This window comes from Platalea leucorodia (assembly GCF_965183815.1).
Source record: "Platalea leucorodia genome assembly, chromosome: 15".
Classification (NCBI taxonomy): Eukaryota; Metazoa; Chordata; class Aves; order Pelecaniformes; family Threskiornithidae; genus Platalea; species Platalea leucorodia.
In genome coordinates, this window is record NC_138837.1 from 1,900,212 (window position 1) to 1,925,811 (window position 25,600).

At 38.1% G+C, this 25,600-nt stretch overlaps 1 protein-coding gene across 3 annotated transcripts in view; it reads left to right on the top strand.

The window, feature by feature from the left end:
* DENND1A (DENN domain containing 1A) overlaps positions 1-25,600 on the top strand; it is a gene marked incomplete at its 3' end in the record, with an annotated part of 220,596 nt that overhangs the window by 157,542 nt on the left and 37,454 nt on the right. For all 3 annotated transcript variants that reach the window (XM_082327588.1, XM_082327589.1, XM_082327590.1), the window contains exons 14-19: positions 13,830-13,931; positions 14,486-14,573; positions 15,167-15,207; positions 16,975-17,046; positions 18,105-18,161; positions 24,287-24,418. In XM_082327588.1, coding sequence (XP_082183714.1) covers positions 13,830-13,931; positions 14,486-14,573; positions 15,167-15,207; positions 16,975-17,046; positions 18,105-18,161; positions 24,287-24,418 — 492 coding nt within the window. The remainder of the gene's footprint in view (positions 1-13,829; positions 13,932-14,485; positions 14,574-15,166; positions 15,208-16,974; positions 17,047-18,104; positions 18,162-24,286; positions 24,419-25,600) is intronic.

The window sequence follows — 25,600 nt, forward strand, 5'->3', positions numbered from 1 at the left end:
GAATTATGTAACTTGTCGTAAAGTAAAGTAAAAAAGAAAAAGCAAGAACTTTTTCCAGCTGCTGAGTGGACAAGGCTCTCCCGTGCCATCTCCGTTTCAGGCATTCTGAGGTATTTTGGTAACAGTTGTCTTTCAGAAGAGATGATGTTTCTGTTTAAGAAACTGTGCTACACCTTCGGCATTGAGTACTTTTTATACCTGTCTGAAAACTTCTCGTGCACGTGTTATTCTAGAGTAGGAGAAGAGAAAGCTACAGTGCCTTCAGTACTGGAGAAGGGGGCTTATCTCAAGGCTTTTGTAAAATCCTGTATTACCCCATGTGGTTTTGTCTGTATGATATATCTTCAGAATTATTAAAAATACTATGCTAGTATTGCTGGCTACAAAGCATTTTTATCATCCAATTCAACAAACTTCTGTATTGTTGTAAGAGAAGGTGCTAGTTATTATTGCAGGTTTCTTTCTTTTTTCTTTTCTTAAGAGGAGTCTTGGATTACCGGTGTCGTTTATCTTGATGCAGGCATCCATATCCCTGATTATAATGAGAGCCAGTGCCACCCCTGAGCAGCTCATGTTATTTAATCTGTGCGTCTGCAAGTCCACAAGGAACATGGAGACGAGGGAGTTTGTATTAAATACACTTGAGCTTTTGTTACCTCGGTGGTACTTGCTCATCTTTCTGGTTTTGCAAGGCATTTTTCTTTTTAATCCTTAAACTTTTAGTTAGTAAACAGAAATGGAGGAAACTGAGGTGTTTTTCTCATTCCAGCAACAATAAGACTCAGCTAAATATGCTGATTTAATCATATTTGCAATCTGGTGATCTATACAAAATTGCAGCTTAGTTTCTTGGTCAATATGAAAATGCGCTTTTTAAAAATGTACCTCTTTTAATGATAACTCAAGAGTTATAACTAAGGTGCTTAAGAGATTTTGCTTTAGTGTTCATTCACGAGTAAATCAAGGATCTACTACAAGCCCTACTATCATGCAATAAATGAATTGTAGTAGAAAAATCTTTATTTCTTGTTGAATTTGAATTGAATCTAAAAATTCTTTATTCAAATCTGCTGCTTCAGTTGGAGAAAAAAAGGACAGTAGCAGGTTGCCACTAAAGGGTCTGCTCTGCCTGATCAACTCAAAAATTCCTGTTGAGGTGCTGGAATAGTTTGCCATCCTTGCAATTCATTTTACAAAACAAGTTCCAGACCGAGCTCTGCTTTCATGTATTCTCTCTCCATGGAAATGATGTCCTTTTTCTCATTTCAAATTAGATGAGTACAATGAAATCCTTATTTTACATATTTATTAACAAGGCTTTCATCCCTGTGGTATTGTAACTATCCTCACTACTTTATGCAAAGAAATGCCAAGGATTGCTCACAAACCTTTAGGAGGTATATGTGATCACTCTTTTTCAAGCATTATTGCTTGTATCTGTATTCTTCGTGCATGTTGCTCCACCAACCATTATTTACTGGCCTTCCTTCCACACACTGTTGATGGCATTCATTTTTTTTTTAATTCTGAAATAAATCGCACTATAGGCCCCGTGCCAAGCTCAGCTCTCTTTAGATATCCATTGTTAGAAAATTGATGAGTGAAGAAATTATGTCGACTCCACTGTCTGGCATGTGGAGGGTTAAGGGAATTTTTAGCCTCACCAAAAAGTATTTGGTCAGGTACTCAGGTGCTGGAAATTTTCTTAGCAACATCAGTCACCTAGGAACATGATCATCTGCTGTTCTGGGGTAGAGATTACAGAGCTTAATGATTAGCTACTATAAGCTGCAGCTGATGCCAGACTCTACCCCCTTTACACCTAATTAGCCTCATTAATGAGCTCTTCTGCTCTCCACAGAGAGGGCTTCCTCCTTGGAATAGGAGGCAAAAATACTTCACCCAGGTAGATGTGCTGAAACCTTTAATTATTGCCCACACCTGCAAAGCCTTGTGTCTCTGACAGCAATATTGCTTAGCTGAAATTGTGCTTATTTACAGTGACCACAGTACAAAGTATTAACTCTTTAGCACCTTAGGAATTGTTTTTAAGCTTTGCAAGTAGTTATATAGGGTATAAATCTAAGCACTTGAAAATTGTACGCCTAATGAAGTTGGGTGTGTTGTGTGTGGGGGTTTTCGTATGTGACAAAATGTTTTTAAAAGTTCCTGAGTATTTTGCTTAACCCTGAAAAATGAGTTTAAATTGCTGTTGAGTGTGAAATATCACATTCCCAGAATGAAGAACACTGTTAAGCAAGTTTCATTCTTTAAATGAGCAACTTTTGCATTTGAAGCGATGTAATTTTGTACTGCTAGAATTAAAATATGGAAAAATACGCATGTGGAAGTCAATCAATGTAGCAGGCAATGACTAAGCTAATGAAGTGTTCTGGTGTGATTCTTAGCTATAGCAATTATTGGTAAATACCTACTACATTCTAGTGTTTAAATTTCTTGAAATGTGATAACACTGTGTTTGTTTTATTGCTTATTTATTTAACACTAAAATAGCTATGTAACATTTTTGCATGTGCATTTGGGTCAAAGCGATTATGCCCATGTAGAGCAAATGTGTATGTACATTTATCAAATAAGCTCAAAAGGCAGCTCAAGTCAGTGCTGATTCTACTTTTTAATCGGGAAAGTTCAAAATGCTAATTTCTCAGTGCAAATACTTTGTTGGTTATTTAGTAACTTTTTCCACAGTAGCCAGCTTTCTTGAATTTTCAGAGGGAAATGCCTACTTGGAAATATCTACCATCGGTGACGGAGATGCTCTGTGGCAGGGGAAGGAAGGTAATCCAGTCCTGCGGAGCAGTCAGCTTCCTTGAAGATGGAGCAGGCAGGTGGCGAGTCTTGTCTTTTGCTGGTGTTTCACGCTTATTCCCCGGGCTTTCTCAGCTTCTGGCCCGTCATTGCGGGAGGTGAAGCAATCGCAGAGAAAATCTTGGGCTGTAGGATGCTCGGAGTCTGCAGGCAACTGGAGTCCCAAGTTGTGGTTCTTTCTGAGGGAGTTTGAGCCAAGGAATTTTTTTTCCTGAAAATTCATCTGCTAACATGAATAGAAGATTGTGTGCCTCCTGCAAGGCATGTTCTGTGCCCGTGCCGAGTGCTAGGGCTTTTCAGCCACCGTTGTGAGATTGTTTCCCTTGAAGATGTTCTTAGCAGAATGCGGAGCTAATTTGTACTGAAGCATCAAAGTTAAAAAGGAATTTGGAATAGAAAGCATGTATTCATATAGTTGAAGGAATATTAAGAAACTGAAAATAGGGTCTCAAAGCCATGAGGTCACCCCAATAATAGACATCATTATTAGCAATTCTTATGAATATGTAGAGCATAGTTTGTTTTACTTTCTTAATAATTAAAACAGCATCAAGCCTCACCAGCCAAGAGGTAATAATGCACCCTGTGAATCACGGAAATTCATGTGCATTTTTCCATGAATGCAATTTGAATTGAATGCCAAAATAAAACATCAAAATGAGTGATTTTTCAAATATTTGGATAAGCTTTTGTCCATTGTTAGTGCTCCTTGTCACTATTACATAAATAGGATTGAAGTTTGTGGACTCTCCTGATTGAAATCTTGGCAGGTTTAGTTCTGTTTCCTAGGTGAGAAAGCCTGAGGTTCCAGGGCAGATGAGAGAGACTTTTACAAGATAAAAATGATCATTGAGGGCACGTGGGTCTGGAGGGGAGCGGAGTTGGCATTTTTGGCCCGGCAAATACCTGCCCATCTGCTCCCTGTCAGGATGCGTTAGAAGTGCATCTGGACCCGCGCCCCAGCGATGCGGCGCCGAGCGGGTCATGTGCTTGTCTCCACGACAACTCAAGGAGCCGTGTAAACGGCTGCGCTCGGAGCCAGATGCTTCTTTGCACATGTGGTCTAATTAGATGGCGTTTTTCCCCCTCACAAAAGAGTTCAGAAATTTTGCATGGTTTCCGTGTCAAAAATGTGTGGCGGATATAAGGGGAGTTGGGAGGAGTCATGCGGCCGAACACTAAATAATTACACTTGCTGCAAAGCTCGGCCTCAGCGTGTGTGAGCTGTAGGTCTGCAGGAATGCAGAACAAATTCCCTTTGGTGGCTTCATCGCGGATTGAGCAAAACCTGTAGGGGAAGTGGTGAAAGGGAAAATGTGCCTTTTTTTTTTTTTTTTTTTGTCCTCACACTGCAACTTTCTCTTTATGAATATGCCAGGAAGGAACTGGGGGACTGAGACAGATCACATATCTTGCAATAAATGCTTGTGAGACACAGCGCGCTCAGTCTCTCAGAGGTGGGATTTTTTTATTTTTTTTTTTCCTTTAAAGGGTTTGAATAAAAACTGCAAGAAGTGAGGTGTTGTAGAGGAGAGCCTGGGGAAATAAAATCAAACCTAACTTACAAAAAATGATAGTTTCTAATATGGCAGGATCCTCAACCTATTGTGAGAGGGGGGAAAAGGCTTCGTTTAGTGCCAGTGATTGAGGAGCTCTGTTAAAAGTAATTGAAAAGTAGCGTGGTTTTTGTGATTACACTCATGTGGCTTGTTCTGTGTCTTGCCTTCTCATGTGGTAAAGTCTGAGCCTCTTTCTGACAAAAAGTGAATAAATGGTAAAAGGAGAATGAAGAGTTCTCATTTCCTTTAAAAGAGAAATGCTTTACTTTGCTTTTTTCCACCTGTGAGGAGAAGCATCTTGAGAAGTTGTGGACTTGATTTCTTAGTTCTTTCCCAGAAGCTGTTTGGGCAGACAGATAATGCACTCATGCTCTGTAACGAGCAGTGCAGGCGCAAGTGTCTTTGGTGTGGCGAGTTCCACTTGTTCCCAGGAATGGATGCTGTTCCATCTTTAAAAGTCTAGTGACATAAGTTACTGATTTATAATCTCACATATATGATAAATAACCATAGCAAGCGTATGTGCGTATGCATTTATATATTAATCATTGACCGCTTAGGTTCCCCCAGAGACTGTTACATGACTCGAACAGAAAGGAATGAAACCTTTTTCCAGCGTTCCTAACCAGCGCCTTTGATTACCTTTCTCAGGGGACACGATAAATTCCTTCTCTAAAGTGACTTCTTTTCGAGCTGTGTTTTTTCATGGCAGTAGTTGAGGCTTCCACACCAAATTATCAAGTGGCATAACATGACGACAAATCAAACCTCAGTGAGTTCTATTATAGTAATAGCATTTACTTTGCCAGATATTATATGAAGGAGGTGGCATCGCCTATCATGTTATCTTCTATCTTGTGCGTTAGTATATCTACCAGAGACTAGATGTCTCTAACTCAGTGAAAATTTAGTTTAATTCCATTATATGAATTTTATTTATAGAGATGGAGGTTCTGTTACTTAGCTAAGAGAATGGGATTTTATGACCTGCCTTTATGAGTAAAGCTTCTCTCACATTGCTTTAGTGAAGTTAAAAAGTTTATTCTCCTTATGCATCTATATTAGCATCTAAATATTATATTAAAAAATTGTGATCTTGAAAATAGCCATTTTATTCAATGTGGTTTTGGGGATCAAAATGGATCAAAAATCATCATAAATTGGATGATACAAAGGAGTTGTATACATCTTGCACAAAAACGTGTTTTCAACATATTTACTTGGGTGAATCCTGGAAGCTTCATTGATTTGGATGAGTTTTGGCTTTCTACATTTATCTAAGAAATCAAAAGAAAGCAAAACGTTTGTGACCTTCAGGCATATTGGTCATTTCTAAATCTTGGCTAATCGTTTATCATTTTTGTAGAAATTTCTTTTTTTTCCCATTTTAAGAAAATATTTTGTACTCTATTGAGTTTTAATAAATGAAACAAAAAACCATTGTCATTAATCTCATAGGAAATACTTTGTGTAGATTGTTTCCAAGCACACTTTTATATTTTTTCATAGTATAAAATAACTCATATAAAGAATCGCACTGTAATTTTTCTTCTTTTTTGTATTGTCACTAATGTTCCACAATAGCTAAAATAGAAAAAGGCCTTTTTATTATAGGGAACCTGAATTGGTAGCTGCTTTGCATGCCGAACATAGTAGCTTCAATGGGAGTATTGCTCATGGAATGATTGCAGAACTAGGCCCTGAAATTACCTTGCCAGCTAATGATAAAATCGCATGCAGGCCACAGGGGTTTTTGTGGAATAAATATAAGAGTGGAACAATATACAGTACACATTATACCAGTAATTTAAAGCATATTCAGGACAAAGAGAGAGTTCCTAGTGCAGGCAGCATCATACAGATTTGCTGTATCTGATAAAGATTAGGTTTCTCAGCTCATAATACCATACTATTACTTTTCTTTTGTTAGTCTTTCAACACCTACACTCATGCATTGACACAATATCAAGTAGGAAGAGGAAGAATAGCCTTGTATTTAAGGTACTGAACAGGGATTAAAGAAATTTCGGTTCTTTTCCCTGGCTCTGCCAGAGACTTTTGTGACCGTGTACAAGTTACTTATTATTTTCATGGCTCTATTCTTGATCTGTGAAATGGTGATTTTTTTTTTTTTCTTTTTTTTCCCCCCAGCCCTAAATGCTTTCTTGCTGGCTTCTTTGCACTTTATCTTCCAGGTTTGTTGCTTGAGTTCTAGAGACACAAGGCTGTATCAGTTGCTTAGGGATAGCAAAACGGCTGGCTGATGTAGGTGATTCAGAAATCAGGGCAGGCAATGGCTTGAATTAGCCATATAAACATTTCGAAAGATGGTTTGCTCTATTACAGTAAAGTAGTTTCATTATTTGTGAATGTGAGTGTGTGTCATCTTACTTGGTCTAACGTGAAAATGCCAGGGATCCTAATAAACTAAAAGGGTTTGAAAGGAGAAGCAAAAACATTGCTATGTGATGTAAACTTTTTCCAGTTACACATTTTTCATTAGTTTCATCTTTTATTTGAAGTTGGTTTTGTGCAAAGTTTGTCGGATCCTGTAATGGTGTTGGATATCACCGTCTGAAATAATGTGTAAAGGGCCGTTTTTGAGCTTTCACTGAATCTATCGGTATCTGAGCTGGTTTTCTTACAATGTTACAAGGCAAATAAATCTTGTTCTGTATTTTTCCTACAAAAATTTCATAGTGATTTTAATATACCTAAAGTTTTTTGATCTGAAGGCATTTTGGATGTTGTAGAATTGATTACAGCTTAATAATGCATTGCATTATAATAATACCTGTATTACTAGGGTTCTAAAAGAAGCACAGGCCACAGAGTTCTAATTACAGTGTTAAAAAAGATTCTGCTGAAGTCTGAATATTAGCATATTATAATTTCACTTTTAAAGTTGAGTTGTGTGTTTAAATTGCTTCATCCTAGTTGGCAGCCTGCTGGTAAACATTAATGATATCTTCAGTGGCTGTAGGAAACAGATATATGTCCTTTCGGAGGATGCTTTACTCTTATTTGGGTTTTGGTCAAAAATGTATTTGTTGATACGAGTCTGCTTTTTTTTCCTGCAGCCTAGCTCAGAGCTCCAGTTGGTATCTAGTTTTATAAAAGGAATTATATAAGAATTTTGGGAATGCTTACAAGGTAAAATTTTGAAATTTATGAACTTCCAATATCTACATGAGAAAACTGGGTTGCAGCCAGTAACCACAAACAACTCTAAATTTGTGCGAGCTTTTCCCATTTTGTTTTGTTAGTGCGAGGTGCATTCTGCTTCTTTGTAGTACAATCAGAAAAAAACACTTTTGTGACTCTTTCGGCATGTCCACGTTAGGAGCTTTAAGTTATTTTGTGCCCTGCAGAAGATGTCCGTCTCACCTCATGTCATTTGTCTGTCAAGGAACGTTTTGTAAAAGCAAGCTCCCCGGCTCTCGTAAGAGTAACGCCTGCGCGGCCGAGTACAGCTTGCTGCGTGTGCACGTACCCCGGATCCACAGCGCAGGTATAAGCTAAGTTTTGACACCTGGCATTTCGAAGGGGATCTTGATGTGATTAAGTGTTGTGATTGGTGTCAGTGCTTCGACTGACTTGCAATCACCTTTCTCCCTTTTATTTCTCCTTCGGTGATATTATTACAACTTATTACAGGAGTGAGCAGATCACATGCAGAAGAATGACAGCTGTCAGAAATTCCAATTCACCAGCAACTGCAAAGGTCGAGAATTTACAGAAGTGGCCCATTTTGTTTGATACTGTAAATCTTATAAGAAGTATCTATAAAAAGTATAGATACTGTAAATCTAGTTTAAAGACAAACAAAAAAAAGTGGTAAGGATATTCACTCTTGAGGTATCTCTACCAGAGGTTATATACCCTAGTGAGGAGCATTTTTAGAAGTCTGAAATTGGACTGGTACTGGAAATGGGCATGAGACAGTAAGTGTTTGGGCAGTACAGTCTGCGTCGGTAAATACGTGTTTTCTAAATGCTTTTGAAGATTACACTTAGCAATACTAATTTATCAGAACTGGTAGTCTCTTTTTGAACAGAGTCTTAATTTAGTTTTCTTGAGAAGAAGTGTGGTCAAATCTCTGAGCACATGATTTCTTTGTCCCTGAGCAGCATCTTGAAATGCTAATAAAGCCATGGTATCTTTTGCTTAATGCAGAGTATTTGATCTATGCTTTCTTGATTCCATTATGACTGAGGCAGATGCAAACAGCTTTCTTGTGCTGAACGTATGTACTAGTTATGGGGAGGTTATTTGTTGTTGCAGTTGCAAGCTGAATGAGCCCATGTCCTATCAGGTGTCTGTCACCAATTTCAGATTTTCTTTATGGAATCCTGCTGGCTGACTGATGATCCTCCTTCAGCTGCGATGAGCTAATCTTTCCTTGACATTGTAATCACAATTCTTGAAAGGTCTGCAGAGCAGTTGCTTGCCTTTGGTTGCTGTTGTATCTGACATTGACATATATATCTAGATCAGTAAGATCATTCTCCTATCTTAGCTTCATTATAATTCTGGATGGAATTAAGGATGATGACTCCTAGAACATCCCTACGGGCTTTACTTTGTCATTTGCAACGTAACCAATTTTAGTAAAGGATGTGGTTATTTGCAACATCTAGGTAGTAATAAAACAGTGATGTATGAATCTCTTGCATGTCATTGTTCTTGCTGTATATTTGGGGTTTTGCTGCATAGTATCCTGACACTAGACTTCCAGCTTGTAGACTCTCGGATTGTCATCTTGTTCTGCACCTTTAAATTCCACCCACATTTTTTCATTTCGTGGCTGGTTTACAGAGCAGCTCTAATGGCTTGTGTATTTATTAGAGAGGCTTTGAAAGAGCACCTACATGGTTTCAAGGCATGCATACAGCAGCACAAAATTCATTACCCTGCACCACATGCTGACCATGATAATGCGGAAGAGATTATATATATCTTCCATGGCATAACTTTTAGGGTTATCTAAACAAAGTCTGCAGGTTTGGGTCGTCGGATTTTTATTTTATTTTTTTTTTTTTTACCCTTAGAATCGAGTTTTGTGAAATCTTTGCTTGTGCAAGAGATTCTCACTGTTGACCTAATTTGAACCCTGCCTTTATTATCTTAATGTTTTACCCAGCAGTCACATGCTGGCTTTAAAGCCCCATTATTCAGACGCACGCTTTGGTGTCTCATATCTTGCAGGAGTGGGAATAGTTAGACTTCCATGAGTTATCTTAGCACCTGTGTGTCTTTCCAGAAGTATCACTTGTGTTTGCCTCTGTCCCTTTCTCCAAGTCCTTCTCTAATCTGTGCTGTCTTCTGTCCCACATATTTTTAGTCCTTTATATTCACTGTGAAAGTTGCTGCCATAACCAGTTAGCTGGCCTGTCTGCAAGTACGGTAAGCCGGACAATTCAGATAGGATACTTCTCTCGCTGACAATAACTGTCTGCGTGAGGTCCTGTACCCCCTCCTGAAAGAAAGTTTATCTTTCTGAGGAAAAGTGGTTTCCTTGAAAGGTGGGGAATCATGGTGAAATTTTTTACAGTATAGCTAGTCAAAATTGGGCTCTATCTTTCAATTTGCATTATGGCTTCTTAAAATATAACAGCAGGTTTCATGAAACTCTAGAACAGTCTGAAATAAGTCCTAGACTCGTTTCGTTTTTCACTTGCTGCCTTAAGTAGTTTTAAACATTATTTTAGAATGTAACAGAATTCCAATTTAAAAATAGGGCTGGCAACAGATCAGATGTGGGCTGAAACTTTTCAGCTTTTTAAGGGGTCATGAGATAGCAGCACTGCCCTGATGAACTTCATTATGCCATATGAATATAAAATATTCATACAAAGGGAGATTTGAAAAGGCATAAAGACACCTATTTTCTCAATGCATCCGAGAGTCTTAAATCTTAGTCTTATATTTTAAAGTTACTTCTCTTGTATTAAGATTGCAGATTAAATGTCTTTGAAATGTGTAAATTTTTGTATTAAAAAATAATTTTGTGATCCAATCTTTAAATATGTGTGAGTTTTCTAATATTACAGATCAAATCAGATTCCTCATAGAGTCACGTTGTGCACGCATTTAGACCATTTGCAATGCCGTATCTTAGCCTCTGTTATGCATTGATAGTTGGAGAGGGGAATAATGGATATTTAAGGTGTTGACGAATCAAGGCCTAAATTCTAATTATTGCAAACAGCAAGTTTAGGAGTTGATGGGTTTATCAGGGCAAGTTGTTATAATTGTTTTACATGTGAGCGAGACCATTCATTTCACAAAATATCTGCAGTTCTTAGCGTGTCCCCTCATGTATAATGTCATCTGTCAGTAAAAGCAGAGCTGATTAGCTTTATAACTTACAGTTAACTAAATCTGTCAAGAAAATGGTCTTATTGTCCAGCTTGTCTTTTTGTAATGAAGCTGTGGATGGGGGTTAGCAACAGTGTGTTCACCCTTCTGGAGGTCATGGAGGGTGGAAGGTACTAATGCATTCTAAGCTGAAAAGCTCACGCTTGACCTTGATGATTAAAGTTTTTCCTATCATCTAGCAGCAGTTGAGCCTGAATTGGCTCTTAAGAAGTCAAAAGGTCTAATCAACCTAATGAACAAACTCAATCATTAGTACTTTGGGGAAGGAAGTGTGTTAACACGATAATAATACTGGGCTCCCCCAGCTGCACTGTGTGTGTTTATAGGAATGGTACACAGCTCGATGGTACGAGGAGAAGCCGGTGGCGCGGTGCTGGATGTACAGTGGAGTAGAGGAAGCTTCCGTTGGCAGGGCGTAGCTCTGTCCACAATGTTCATGCTCTTCTCTGGCCATGGGAGAAATTTTGGATTCTCGTAGAGTGTAGGAAGGGTTGCTTGTTTCCTTCAAAGTGTTTTGTAAGTGAGGTGTAAATGAAAGCTAAACCTTGCTCTGATGAACAACCTCTGATCTTGGACTAATCTACACTTTTCTTCATGTATTGCTCCCAGCTCTTTTCACACTCCAGACTGTATCTATGTCAGACACAAATATTTTTCAGGCATCCTTTATTATGTTCTGGTAGCTGAATTTGGTGGGAAAGCCTTTTTCATACCGGTCAAGAAGACGTTACGTCCTGTTGTTTGTTGTACTGCTTCCTAGGCCCCGCTGGGAAAGCGTCCGTCACTGTAGTTTCTGTAGTAGCAGATGCATTTGCAATCTCCTAAGATTTTCTCATACGAACTGTGGTGCTCTGTAGTAGCCTGATTTTTACTTCTTGGTACCTGAGAGAGTATAAACAAATCTCAAGAGGGATGGCAATAGCTGAATATAATATATTAAGTTCTTGCATGGGGAGCTTATACTGGTCCAAATTGTCAGTCCCATCCCAAAATCAACTAATGGCCTTTTCCATTTGCCAACTTACCTCTTGCTCAAAGTCTTGTTTTGACACTTCTGTGTCATGCAGCAGTTCTCTCCCTCTCTGCTGTGCGCTAACATGAGTGCCTGATCTGCTGTTAATCGTTTAAATGCATTACAACCTTTCAGACAGTAGATACCTTGATTTTTGAGACACAGCCTTTATCGTGGCAGTAGTCAGTGTGTCATGGAGACTATCACCAGTGTCTTGCATACCAGGCACATACCAGCCAGACCTCTTTTTCCAAACATTTTTCCTTTGTTTACTTTGAAACGAAATGTCTTACAATTCTTTTTCCTGATGAGATCAAAGCCACAGGAGAAAAAAAAAAAGTGTTTTTGACACTCATGCTTCTTGCCCAGAAAGATTGCAGTGATTTTGTTTTTCCCTGTAAATATCTGCTAGAGTAAATCAAAGACAGTTTATTATTTTTAAAATTAATTATCCTGAAACGATAGTTGTCACAGAAGAAACCTGCTTTCTTTTCCAAAACCATGGAAATTCATTGGCCTAAGGAAAAGGTGAAAGAAACTGTCCTAAAAGAGTGACTTCCTCCCTGTTTGGAAGAGACCCGTCCTGTGCTCAGACGGTCACTGGCAACTGCCCCTTCTCCTCCTGCTCCGAAGGGTCTGTGACCTCTGGCGCCTGCCGGGTGGGAGGTGAGGGACGTGGTGCATCATCGTGGTGATTCTGGGTGTCCAATTCAGGGGGGGCCAGGAAGAATTTTATTACTGCGGTCTGATTATTTGAAGCCAAATAGTTCCTTGACTTTCCGTATAAATTGTCTTAAAAACTGATATAACTGTTTGCACCGTTTGGTTACAGTGGTGAGGTCAGTTTTATCAAAGGCCAGGCGATGGGCGGCGAGCATCAGCCGTCAGGGTGATAAGCTCTGGGGTAGTGCCAGACCTCGGTAGGAAAGGTATCGATGAGTAAGTTTGATCGATTGTGAACTCAGGGGAAAAAGGTGAATACCTATGGACTTTGAGAAATGAGAGTGTCATTACAGTTTGCCAAGATAGTTTTGAGGATCTGGTGTACATTCAGTGTGGATCAGGTGTTAGAAGTCCTGGGGCCACACAGTGGCTTCCAGTATAAATTGGTGGGGAAAAAACAATATGCTCGAAGCAGTGCTGTGGCACGGGGTTTTTTTGAGCACTGTCATTTTAGTGGCCCTGCTATCCTGACTTTGCACTGCCAATGGTAAACGAGATTGCTAATATAAAAAGCTCGCAGAAATGGAATGATACCACCCTTTTAAAGGGAGTGCTTTAAGGTTTTCTGCTATCTAATATTGATTTTAAACACTCAACAGCTGAAGAGTCCTTTAATATGCTTTAATATGAGTATGAAAAAGTCTCCATATTAATTATACATTAGTATAATTTTATCATTCTTTTTTACTTTTGTGTTTTCAATTCAATAAATATATTTGCTTGTTACATTGAGTATTTGTAGATTTAAGTGTGGGGGAAATTTGTGCCCTTATGGCAGATGCACAGCAGACTTCAGCATTAACATAACTCATTAAAATAAGATAAAAGTAGAGCTGCAAAACAATTTCTGTCTTTTGCCAACAAGGTTGTGAAAAAGGGAAATTTCACTCATTCAGTATATGAAAGTCTAATCTTTCTGAACTGGAGAGAACAGAGGAGACACCCCTGACTTGTTTGTGCAGGTAACTGGCTGGCTCTGCTGAGGCCGATAAGCAGAATATACAAAATTCAGGTGACTGTGTGTCATGCTTTGGGGACATTAAGTAAAATTACCTTTTTGGATGATGAAAGCTCCTTCACCAGCATTAGCAAAATGTGCATAAAGCAAATGCGTTTTGTTTTGATGATACGCAATTTGCCAGTTGCCAACCCATTTCTCAGTCACGTGATTGAAACCTGGAAATAAACTGCAGTTTACTCACCGTTGTGGAAGGCCTACCTACTTTATCTATTTATTTTGGAAGGGAAGTAGATAAAATGGAGTTAGTGGATTCAAATGGATTCAGGCAAAGCTTTTTCAGTGTTTAATGCTCTGAACTCTACAGGGTGAACCCATCACTTTTTGTGAGGAAACGTTTGTGTCCCATCGTTCTGCTGTCATGAGGCAGTTTCTTCAGAATGCCATTCAGCTCCAGCTCTTTAAGCAGGTACGGGCTTAATTGCTGTAATGTAGAAGCAGATTCTTTAACAATACCACTTTTTTTTTCAAGGGCTGTTCCTATGTTCCTTGATCTGTCAGCCACATAATGAGGAAAATTCATGTAGTTGGCAGCACCTTAATTCCTGCTTGCTGGCTTTTCTCAGATTCGGGTGATAAGGCTTTCTATATTTTAAGAGGTGTATGGTTTTTTCCCCCTAAAGGTCTCTGTGCTCAGTTTTGATCTGAGCAGACCTAGACCCAATATATCTGCTGTAAACTTTGTACAGAAAGCATATTACTGTTAAACATGATATTACTGCTTCAGGGAAGCTGAAAACATATATGTACAGACAAACACATGAATGCTGTTTTTTCAGTGAAGCAGCATGCCTTTTTGCATTGGTAAGCATTTGTCAGTTTTGGTTGTATTTTCGTTCTATTTAGAGTCCCTTCCCGATAAGAACGTTGGGGTTATTGTAGCAAATGCAGAATAAAGTCTTTCTGAAAAGGTAAAGGATGGGATGGTTGATTTATTTACACTCTCTTTTAACGTTGATGTAGTTCATTGATGGCCGCCTGGATCTTCTTAACTCTGGAGAGGGCTTCAGTGATGTTTTTGAAGAAGAGATAAATGTGGGAGAATATGCAGGTAAGAAATACAGTGTTTTAAAGTCATTTCAGACCCTGTTCTTGACTTACTGTTTGTGGGCCATCGTGGTGTAATGGGTCATTGTGATTACGCACTTAAATAACTGAGGCTGCAACAATCCCTGTAGGTTGAAGTGTCTTAAATTTTTGTTCTTTCTTCTGTCAAGAACTTGGAGTAATGTATTGTAGTCTGAATAAAGTCTGTTCAGTCTTACAAAACCTCAGCTTTACCACATGGCTAAAGTACAACTAAAAGAGTTCTTGCAAGGGAGGATACTGAAAAACCTTGGCTTTACCTAGAACCACCTCAAATTTCTTTTAGCCATCTTAAAAAAAATCCTCAGTGTTCTCAAGTGTCTGAAAGACAACTCAGATGAAATAGAAATGCCTCTTAGCGAGTAAAATTGTAGATATTTCATCAATTTTTTTGTTGTTGTGTTTCCATTAAAAGAAAAGGATGGTTGTCCTGTTCTGTTTCTGTACTGTTCATGCTCCTAGGACCACTAAGTGCTAACACTTCACATTTCTAGCTTGTTTTCTATTTGGTAGAGAGTTACAGTTTGTTTGTTTCTTTGTTTTTGTGATTCCCTCCAGGTAGCGACAAATTGTACCACCAGTGGCTCTCTACAGTAAGGGTAAGAACGCACTATTCTTCCACCAGACGTTGGAATTCGTACTGGGCCGTTGTACGGTTCGGCATGGCTGTTAACCTCTGTCCTCAGGAACATGACTGACCTGTTTCCTGCGGCGTTTAGCTGTGACCAGCCTGAGTTGAGTTGTGAGAAACTAATGCGCTCTTCCTCTTCAGATGAAGTAAAGAACAGAAGAAAAAATACACACACACACAAAAAAAAGTGGAATTCTCAAGTTTTTGAGTCCCACTTTTAATGTCTAGGAGACAGCTGGAAACAAGTTATTGTCATTTTCGAAAATAATGTGGCTTTTCTTTCCTTTTAATAGAAAAGGAAACAAAAGGGAACACTGCAACACCAAAAAGCTCTTTATAAAGCTAAATGGTGTGAAGTGCTGAATGGGGACAGCTCTGTTTGGGATGGGTTTGGATCTCTCTTGATGACTGCTCTAGTTGTATAAATTAAAAATTTAAATACTTTTAGAGACTAATATATTATTACAGCTGATTTTAAAAGTCTCTTTTGATGCATAAAATGTGAGGTATTGAAAAGTAAAATATTTCTGGTTTATGGGTATGAGTTGGTAGGAAAGTCTGAATTGTTTTCTGACAGAATTGAGTTTTGCAGCATTCCGTTTGCCTGATGTCCTGCTTATGAATGGAATTACGTTCCTTACACAAAACGCTGGGCTCGATATTGTCCTGATAATTTTGAATGAAACGTATTTTATAACAGTAATGCAAAAAACCCCATCATATAGTTAGTTAGGTAAATATATATATATAAATACATAGGATAACAAGTAATTTTAAAATTACAAGAAAGGGGAATGGCTGACAGTGAGTGTAAGAATACATGTAATTAAATTCAACAGTTTATAATTTTTGTTGAACATTAATTGTCATGTAGTAACAGAAGTAGTAAATCTTAAAACGGTTTGCATGTGATTGCATCTGATCTCTGGAAGTATAATTTTGCACTGAAATAAGAAAATATAAAATTATCTAAGATTTTATTCCTTGGATTTTACCTGTCTCCTGTCTTTATCAAGTAAGGTACTGTACAGCACTGGTCAATGGTGTGTGGAAGATGTATAAAACACCGACCAGACTAACAGATTATTCTGCCTGACATGCTACTGTCGTACGACTTTTATTATGTTCACCACGTGCAACTGAGCTTTTCCAGAGTTAATGTTTACAACTGTAGTTAGATTTTGTTCTCACTCAATTTGTCCCTTTATCGACTACTTAGATCTTAAAAAGGCAGCATGCTTTTGATAAATAATACTGTGGGATCATGAAAAGGAAAATAAAAAACCCATCCTCTTCAGATTGAATGTACAGGCTTTCCTGAAACTGAGTTTTCTGCCCCAGACATTGAGTATTTGGTTGGATACTTTTGTCTTAGACTTGTTTAGGATTTTAATGCACGTACAGGACAGCCTTGAGGGCGAGTGGAACGGCCATAGAACACTGCTTTGTGAGATGACCTGTAAGGCAAGGGCTCTTGGCAGTAGGAGACACGGACATTTTTCATTTGAAAACTGCTGGATTAAACAGAATTGGGATTCCTCTGGCAAACCAGAGAGGAACATTTACTATGTTTTCACTTGTGTTCTTTTTCTTTGAATTTACCATTTTAATACTCAGCTCTGCTAATAAGCATAGCTAATGCTTTGTTATTTTAAGTTAAGAATGGTGGATTTTAGATTGCTGTTTGCTTTAAAGAGCTTTGATAAAATTTATTCCATTGTTACTCTAATTATAGAAAGGAAGTGGAGCCATTTTAAATACAGTAAAGACCAAGGCTAACCCCGCCATGAAGACTGTCTATAAGTTTGTAAGTACCAAGTACTGGCTTACTACTGAGATAAGAGTCTAATTACGATTCTGTTTTAACCTTTCAAATGAAACTCAAGACTTAAATTCATTTTTATTGGGCTTACAAAATTACTTAAAATGCGCATTCATCTAAATTTCAAATTTAAATGGAAAAGTCATTTTGAAATTTAAACATAATTGAAATGCAAAGGAGAAGGAGAACTTGTGATTTCTTTTGAAAGTATAGATGATAAATTCTATTTATTACATGGAACTATTTCTGGGAAATAGTGCCTATGTGCTCCACTAAGCAGCTCTACCATCTCATCATTACTCTGTTGGAAATCATTGTTACCTCAGGTTTCTCTGCTTGCAGCTTCATCGAAATAAGGGAATCCTCTCATTTTCCAAATTGTTTCCATCTTTTCTAAATGTCAATTAATTTTCCCTAGAGATTTCTTATACCTGCTTATTTAGAGCCCAACTTACTGAGTTATTCTTTAAATGAAAATGTTTTCAGTTCTGTTAACAAACAGCTAGTATGTACTGTGTTACCATGCGTGGCTGCCAGTTTCACTGTGCAAGATAAAACAACACAGAGACAAGCAAGGATTTCTTATAAGCTCAATTTTAGGAAATAATGCTCCGAAAAGCATTGAGATAACTATTCAAACTTTTATCTTCTCCTCCCTTCCTCCAGCCTGAGAGCGACGAGTAGGATGAGATTAGCTCTGCTAAATGGAACAGGCACCCAGAGTACTGCAAGGAGAAAGTTTGCAGGGTTGCTATTTCTGTTGAGATCAAGGGTGTGGAATGCAAAAAGATGAAAGATGTCTATGGCATCAAAACTGAGAAAACAAAATTATTGCAACGGGGGGGGGGGGGGGGGGGGGAGGGGAGGGAAAGGGTGGGTTTTGTTTGCTTGGGGGTTTATTAGCTTTCTATTTGTTCTAATGTTACAATTTTTTCCTTGCTGTTTTTAGTAACTAGAGAAGGTGAATCTTGATGCACTGAAATCAAGCATAGTCACTGCTGGAAATAGAAGGGGATTTTAACTTAAATTAATTTTTCATGCAGGCAAAAGATCATGCAAAAATGGGAATAAAAGAAGTGAAAAACCGCTTGAAGCAAAAGGTACTTGAAGTTCTTATTCAAAATGTATAAGCACCATGTATGAAATACTTAGCCACAAAAAGCATTATGTGATCAATAGGAAGCTGTTTGATACAGTGTTGTTAGCACACTTCAAAATGCATTACCAGCTGTCCCGGATTTTTCACACTGTTATAAATATTCACAGACAAAAAAAAAAATGTCTTCAAATACATTAAGGCTCTGACTTAAACCCACAAAAGCCAGAAAATTTAGTGTTCTATCTGGAGTGGTCCCTCTCCAGTCCTTTGTGCTGGGGCATTGTGGAAGAGGACTTTATGTGAACTGGGAGATCTTTCCTGCAGTAAGGGCAGTGAACTTGTTGCAAATGGCAAATTGTTATTTCTACAGTAATCTCTCCGGGAGAATAGCATAGTGTTGGTCAGTGGGAAAAGGACTTCTATGTTTCATGCATGTCTACTGCAAAGTTGAGGCATAAAGGAATTAAATTAGAGTTGGTGTTCATTTCAAATTTGAATTATCGCAGAAAAAATTACTCAAACTGTTTCTTGTTTTCCAAATCTGTCTTTGTTTGTAAACAGTACAATTCCAAGAATGCCGAATTGTGTTTGAAGAATGTGTTATCCAATACTAATTGCTTCTTTTCAGCCAGAAGCATGGTCATATTGATACATTCCTTATGAATGAATGGTTAACTCTGCCTTAGGTTTATTTCAGATATTCTATTTATTCGGTGAAGCACAGCTATTAGAGTCTTTTGGGAAAACAAGATAGCTAACTTGCCAATAGAACTGAAGTTCTTCTCAGAAATTTTTGTTCAATTTGTTGCATAATAGCTTGGGGGTTTTTTAATCTGTGCTATCTCAGCAAATTCCTTCTCTAAATTTCTAAGCCATCATCTTAAGATAGTGCTGCAAATGTATTCCTGTGGCACAAACAGAAATCTACCTGAACGTGTCAACAAAATGTTAATACAAAGGGATTATTCTGCAGCTAGGTTATGAACTGATGACATTAACTGCGTGTACAATCCCAATGCTGTTCGCTCTCTAAATACTCCAGCAGCTTGCTAGAGATTTTTGAGGAACATAAAGTTGCTTCAGATGCTTTTAATGCCGTTTTATTTTATTACACTTACTACTCTGTATGTGACCGCTTTAGGTACAATATGAAAATTTTAGAAACATGAAGCAGTTTTCTTGTACATGGAATTTTTTATGTAATTCCATGCATTTATCTTCTGGACATAACCTCCATGAATAATGAAATCTTTGGCCTTCTCATGTGCATTTCTAAAGCAGTTGGAGCTGTGTAAAATGACCAGATTGTTTTCCTGTATTTTAAATGCTAATATAATTGTATGCTATGCTGTGACATTTGTATAGAAGGCTAAGAAATGTCTCATTCATTCATTGCTTTGTTTTATTATTGTCGATGTGTTCCTAGTCCTTCAAGCAGCATGCACTCTTTTTAAAAAACACACATAACATTTACAAACAAAAGGGCCCAATTTTGTTTCACCTTCCCTGTTATGTGGCGTTTCCCTAAGTAAGATGGTTAAACACGGTTGTTCAACACACGCTTCCACAAGAGCTTGAAAGGTTTCTGTGAGTAGTTGACACTTACTGCTCTACCTCTCCTTTCATTGTCTGTTCTGTTCTGTCCCATCCTCGTCTCCATTTTGAATGCAAGACAGAAAGAGAACTCTAAAAAGAGGTATTGCTCTGTTTAAAGGGAGAAAAATAGCAAAAATTGTTTTGGCCACCCTCATATTATTTTTAATCTAAATGCCTGTGCTAGTCTGTTGACAAGCCTATTAGTGCACCCTCGCCGATATTCATGTGAGAACATTGTATTTTTCATTTATTTACTTACTAGTATGTGCAAGTGTTAACTGTTTGAAATTCTGGCATCATTAAATACTTAATTTTTGCCAAATTTGGGATGCTAGTCTTTCATCTTCTAAGGATAACCTAAGGTTATTTTTAAACTGAACTTACTATCCACTGCATTTTAACGTATTATTTTCCATTATTAATACAAAAAGTATGCAGGCCACTGGTAAGGAAAAGTCAAATATAAACATCCTTTTCCAGTTTTCGCTGCCAAATATGAGCAGCTTCTGTACAAGGTAGAATTTAAAAATGCAATAAAGCTAGAGGTCTGCTTCCTACAACTCTGCATAGCAATGGTGACCTCTTAAATATAATCAAGAGCCCATTTTGCCCTTGGTCTGCTCCAGTCTTGGGTTTGAATTGCAAATGGGAAATGCAGGATTGACCTGTTGAGAGGTCACTGTGGTGTGTGTAAGGTCCTTCTTTAATATGATAGTAGAGATTGAATGGGGCTCTATTTCCATCCCTTGTTCATTTGTGGTACAGTATTTCAAAGCAACAGAAATCGTTTTCAGAGGATTCTTAGGAGTGATAGCAAATAATTGTTAATAGATACAGCATGGTAGCTTTATTTTATATCTGATAAAGTACTTTTTTCTTTTTTTCTTTCTTTTCTTTTTCTTTTTATTTCTTTTTTTTTTTTTTTTTTGTAAAGGCTGCTTTTTCCATTTCACAAATGGACCATAGTGGTCAAGTCACTCCGTTATTGGCCCGTTTGAAGCTTAACTACATAGAATTAGGAAGAAGGAGGAATATGAATGGTACCATCCTCAACTTTCAGTAAGGAGAATGTAACTTACTGGAAGCTTCTGGATAAGACAATTTATATAAATGGTTGGGCACTTGGCATTAATGTATTCAACATTATTTTACTTACTAGAGCCCTGTGTGGCTCTAGTTAATGTCTGTTATCAATGGGCTGTTGTCAGTGCTTTATTATCAGTACAGCTAGAAACAACTCATTTAAAGGTTTATAAAATAACCTGAAGAGTCCTTCTAGACATTCTGGAATGTGTTTTTTGCTCTTCTAATAGACAGTATTTGTAGTCCATTACAAAAGGTCCTTAGAAAAATTACTAATGCATATTTAAACGGAAGAAAACCTTATTCAGTTTACAGGGTAAATTTACATATCTGTAAATATATATCTTACTCATTCTCTGAAGTTAAAATAAATAGGTAGTAAAGATTTCACCTGAACAGACAGTTGTTAGCGGAAGCACTGTTTATGTATGAAGATAATTATGGAGTGTGATAGATCATTGTCATTCTCTTTTTCCAGTAATCTATAAAGTATCTTTTTTCCTCAGGCAAAAGGTGTTTTTGTTTTTAATAATATCCTTAAATTACACTTTCTTTTCCTTACAAAGTCACTGAAACATTGCTAGGTTTTTGCATTTCTGGAGAATTTATTCCAGTAATGAGTACCGTATCACCTTCCATTTTTTCCTATTTTTGGGGAGGGATAGGTCTCATGTTTTTTGTTGTTATCCTGAATTATATATATGACTTCAGCTACTTCAGGAATGTCTTGCTGGCTTATACCAAATCCTTGTTTTGGGGACATGTCAGAACTGAAAAGTCGGACTTAGGACATACCTGCGTGGTCTGATGCACCGCGGTACAAAGAACTGCTCGTGAGCGCCAGCCAAGCTGGTACGCTCACACGGCACGGCTTCAGGTGGACGCGCTAGCACTGCTCTCAAAAGCAGCGTGGAGACAGGAGACAGCATTCCCGCTGGTAAATCCTCTCCCTCGGTTGGGATGCGCAGGTCTGCCTGGCTTTCCTTCTAGTCCCAGGAATGGGCACTGCTTTTTTAAGGCCTGCCTACACTGTGACCCGCTGCAGTTCTTTGGTCATTTCTAGTTCTCAGGCTGAAGAACTGCTTTTATCAGCAGACATTTCGTGAGCCCTGATACCCTTCTGAAGCTGGAGTTCAGAATCAGAGTCCTGTTTTCCTGTTTGTGGGTTTCTCTCTGTCTTGTACTCCCCGTTGACTTCGGAGTGACTGTATTCCAAGTCGGTTAGTGGACTGAAGGTTTGTCACAGACTGCTTTTCTACTTTCCAATTATAGAATTTCCAATTCTATTATTGATATTCAATAATTTTAAAGCTACTTGGAGCCCTTATTTGGGGTGTTTAAAATCAGGTTTCTCTGTTTATTTAGCTCAAATGTGGTTTCATTGAAGGTAGAAGTCAACCTTTTGTGACGCAAATTTTGCTTTGATGACTGAAGCTGTTGTTGTTGATTTATCTACCTTTTGGGGATTTTGAAAAAATAGAGAGGTATCAAATAATTTAATTCTCATATTTTATTAAGTAAATTTAAAAAAGAATTATTTGACTGAAATCTGCTGCAGTTTCTTTGGAAGTCTGTGCACCAAACAAAGTGGAAATATGCTTTAGGAACATGTTATCTTTTGTGTGCAATTATATCATCAGAGAAGTACAGCAGATCTATAGCAATGAAAGCTGCAAGGATTGGCAGCGTTCGTTATACATCTTAGGGGGTTTGGCTTGATCTGTCTGTATCTTTTATCTCCTCCCATTCCCCTGATGTCCAAACTTTTGCGTCCGTTTTACATTTTCCTGGAAATCTTGCCTGGGTGGGAAGATGCTTTGCTTTCCGTTGGTTCCCAGCTGTCTGCTGCCTTGGCTGGAGCCACAGCTCCAGGTGGGACTCTGAAAGCTCTGACGTGCCGGCAGTCGGGGGGCTTTGGATGTGCTGGGCACCTTCGTGGCATATAGCTACCAGGGCAGAAGCTTGGGGCACGTTTAATATGGCTATACTTGTATAGGAATAGGTAAATGAAGTTTGTGTTTAATGTTGTTACGTTTCAGAACAGTATAGGTTGCTGCCAGGTGTTGTGTGATTCCAAAACCGACCAGATCCCTTGGTAGCTGGTTGCTGTTTTGGAGCTGAAGTTTGAGTTTGACAGAAGCTTACATTTCTTCTCATTGAGTTGTTTTGGGGCTCTTTGTTACTAATTCAGTGTACTTTGTTGAATTTTTTTAGAGACCAGGTGGCATTGTGCAGCGGGAGGGCGGGGGGAGGAAAAAGTTTTTCTCTCTAGTTTGACCTTAACAAGTTGCTAATTTCCCCGCGATCCTCGTGCCCATATTGGTGACCCACTGCTCTACCAGCTGGATCTAAAAAGGTCTCTCAGCTTCTCTGTGGAGCAGACAAAGCCCCTTAGAAAGTCCATCCAGCTTTTTGTTTCATTTGACCTAAACACATTAGGTCAGTCTGTGTCCAAAAGAACCATTTCTAATTGGCCATCAGCTTACATGTCTCATTATTGTACCTTAGCAAGACGGAAGCTCGAGGGGGCATGTCAAAGGTCAGTGAATCAAAGCCATGTCTGTGTCAGCAGCCAACCTCAGGTCAGTCTTGCAGAGCTACAGTGTGTGCAGGTTTCTCTCTATATTTACCAAGCGTTATTTCCTTGGCATTGTTGCAAAGAGATGTAAGGTTTGGGGCCCACTGCGTTACAGACTATTTCTCAACTGACTTTCAAACTCTTGTCTCCTTGTCTGGTTCCTTATGTCCGCGTGCCTTTGTCTTTTTCAAAACCTATGCTACATATACCATACATACACTTGCCAAGTCTTCTCACCTAGGTTGATGGGTCACTTTACTTCTGAAGATGAGGACTAATGTCAAAAGCAAAAGCAAAGCAAAAGAAAAAAGCATCCTGCTAGGCAGCAGTTTGTTTTATACAATCTCCTGAAGGCATATTCAGTATACGTAGACTCAAAGATAAAATGCAAAGCTAACTAAGCTGAGAGTTTCATCTCTCCTTGCCACTTCCACGAGTAATTGTTCTGCTACAGATAATTCTGTGAAGTATGTAAATAGAATTACTGTTTTCTTTTGGGTTTGCAAAAAGCAGAATATGCCTGTTCCTAGGTTTCTGTTGAATTTGTTCCTAGAATAGAAATTTTGAGCTAGGTTTTTTTTCTCCCTATATATTTCCTAGCTTTTGCACGTTTAAGTCAGACATTTTATTGAACGTGTCTGTTTGCATGCAACATTGGTATTAGGAGGAGAGACTGGTTGTATCCAAGCTCTGACTGACAAAGGGCAACAAAATGTTTTATTCTAATGATGTTTTCTTTTCTGTACTTTATTTTTTTCCCCTAACATCAAAATGATTAGTCAGCATTATCCTCTAGTGTCTCCTTTGTGCCCCTTACCCTTAATCAAGAACGTTCCTGGCCATGCTATTCACCTCTTCCTACCATACAGGACATTGCTGAGAACGGGTGTTCTGCGACACCGGAGGAAGCTCTACCAAGGACGGCGCCTTCTCCCTTGGTTGAAAAGAAGGACCCTAAATTAAGAGAAGACAGACGACCAATCACAGTGCATTTTGGTCAGGTATGTCTTAGCGTTAGGTTTCTTTAAATTGTGTGACTCAGCAAAAATAGCTCAGAGAAAAGTCACAGTAATGAATATGCCAATTGTTTCATTCTTTGTAACTGAATTATGTTGTTATAGATTTATTTCTGTTGTATATGTTTAAATGGGATTCTAAAACTTGGTTTTTCTGGGGTTTACTGTTTCCTTTTGTTCACATTAGGATTTTGAGGAAAATTAATTCTAAGTGAATGGGGGGGAAGCATAATTATTTTAGCAATTTTATAAACTATTTTGCTGTTCTCTTAGCATGCAAAGTGCTAAAGCCCTCAGGACTGAGGATGTATAATTTAAAATGTCCTCTGTTATCTAGCCAGATCATTAGTGTCAATATGGAACATCCAACTATTAAAGCGTTTTAACATTCTCTGAAAATTAAATGCGATGAACTAAGATGGAAAAATCAATTAATAGCTTATTAGTGTACTCTGTATTTCAGTATTGACAGCTGAGCTATACGCATTAGTTACTCTTACAATGTTTCTTTTGATATGTCTGCAAAAGAGTGAGTTTGGTTGTGTGTTTTTTTTTTTAAGAGCTAGTTATTTAGAAAATGTTGTAGTTGCTGTGATTTTCATGGAAAAACAGACAGTATTTACTATCGGTTTGCCAGTGTTCCCCTATTAAGTGTAGCCTGGCTCAAAAAATAACATTATTTGTGTTCACAGTTCTCTCTTCTTTCTCTGTATCTATTTTTTACAGCATTATGATCAGAAAACAGGAGCGAATTACTGATTTCTTCTAAGGAAACAGTGTAATTTTAAAGCAATTGCAAAATATTGGGAATTATAAAATGTGAAGCAAATGAGATTTTTAGGTCTATTAATAGAAACTAGTCAGTGTAGCTGCATTGAGTGTTCAGGTATTAGATAGGGCTGCCTGAGAGCTAATCATTGCGCAGAGCAATGGGGTCTGTATCGGCTTAGAATTAGAGTTGTTTCTTTCAGAACTTTCACTACTGTGCTAAATGTAAGTTCTCGGAGACTCTTTTTTTTATTAACAGATTCTCTTCCAATTAAATATTTGCAGTAGTGATTTATTTTTCACTTACTTTCTGTGCCAAGATAGTTGAGAGGAATTGGGGCTACTGGAGAAATGTAGCCATCTAGCTCCAGCAGGAGAATGTTACATTTCATTTAAAGC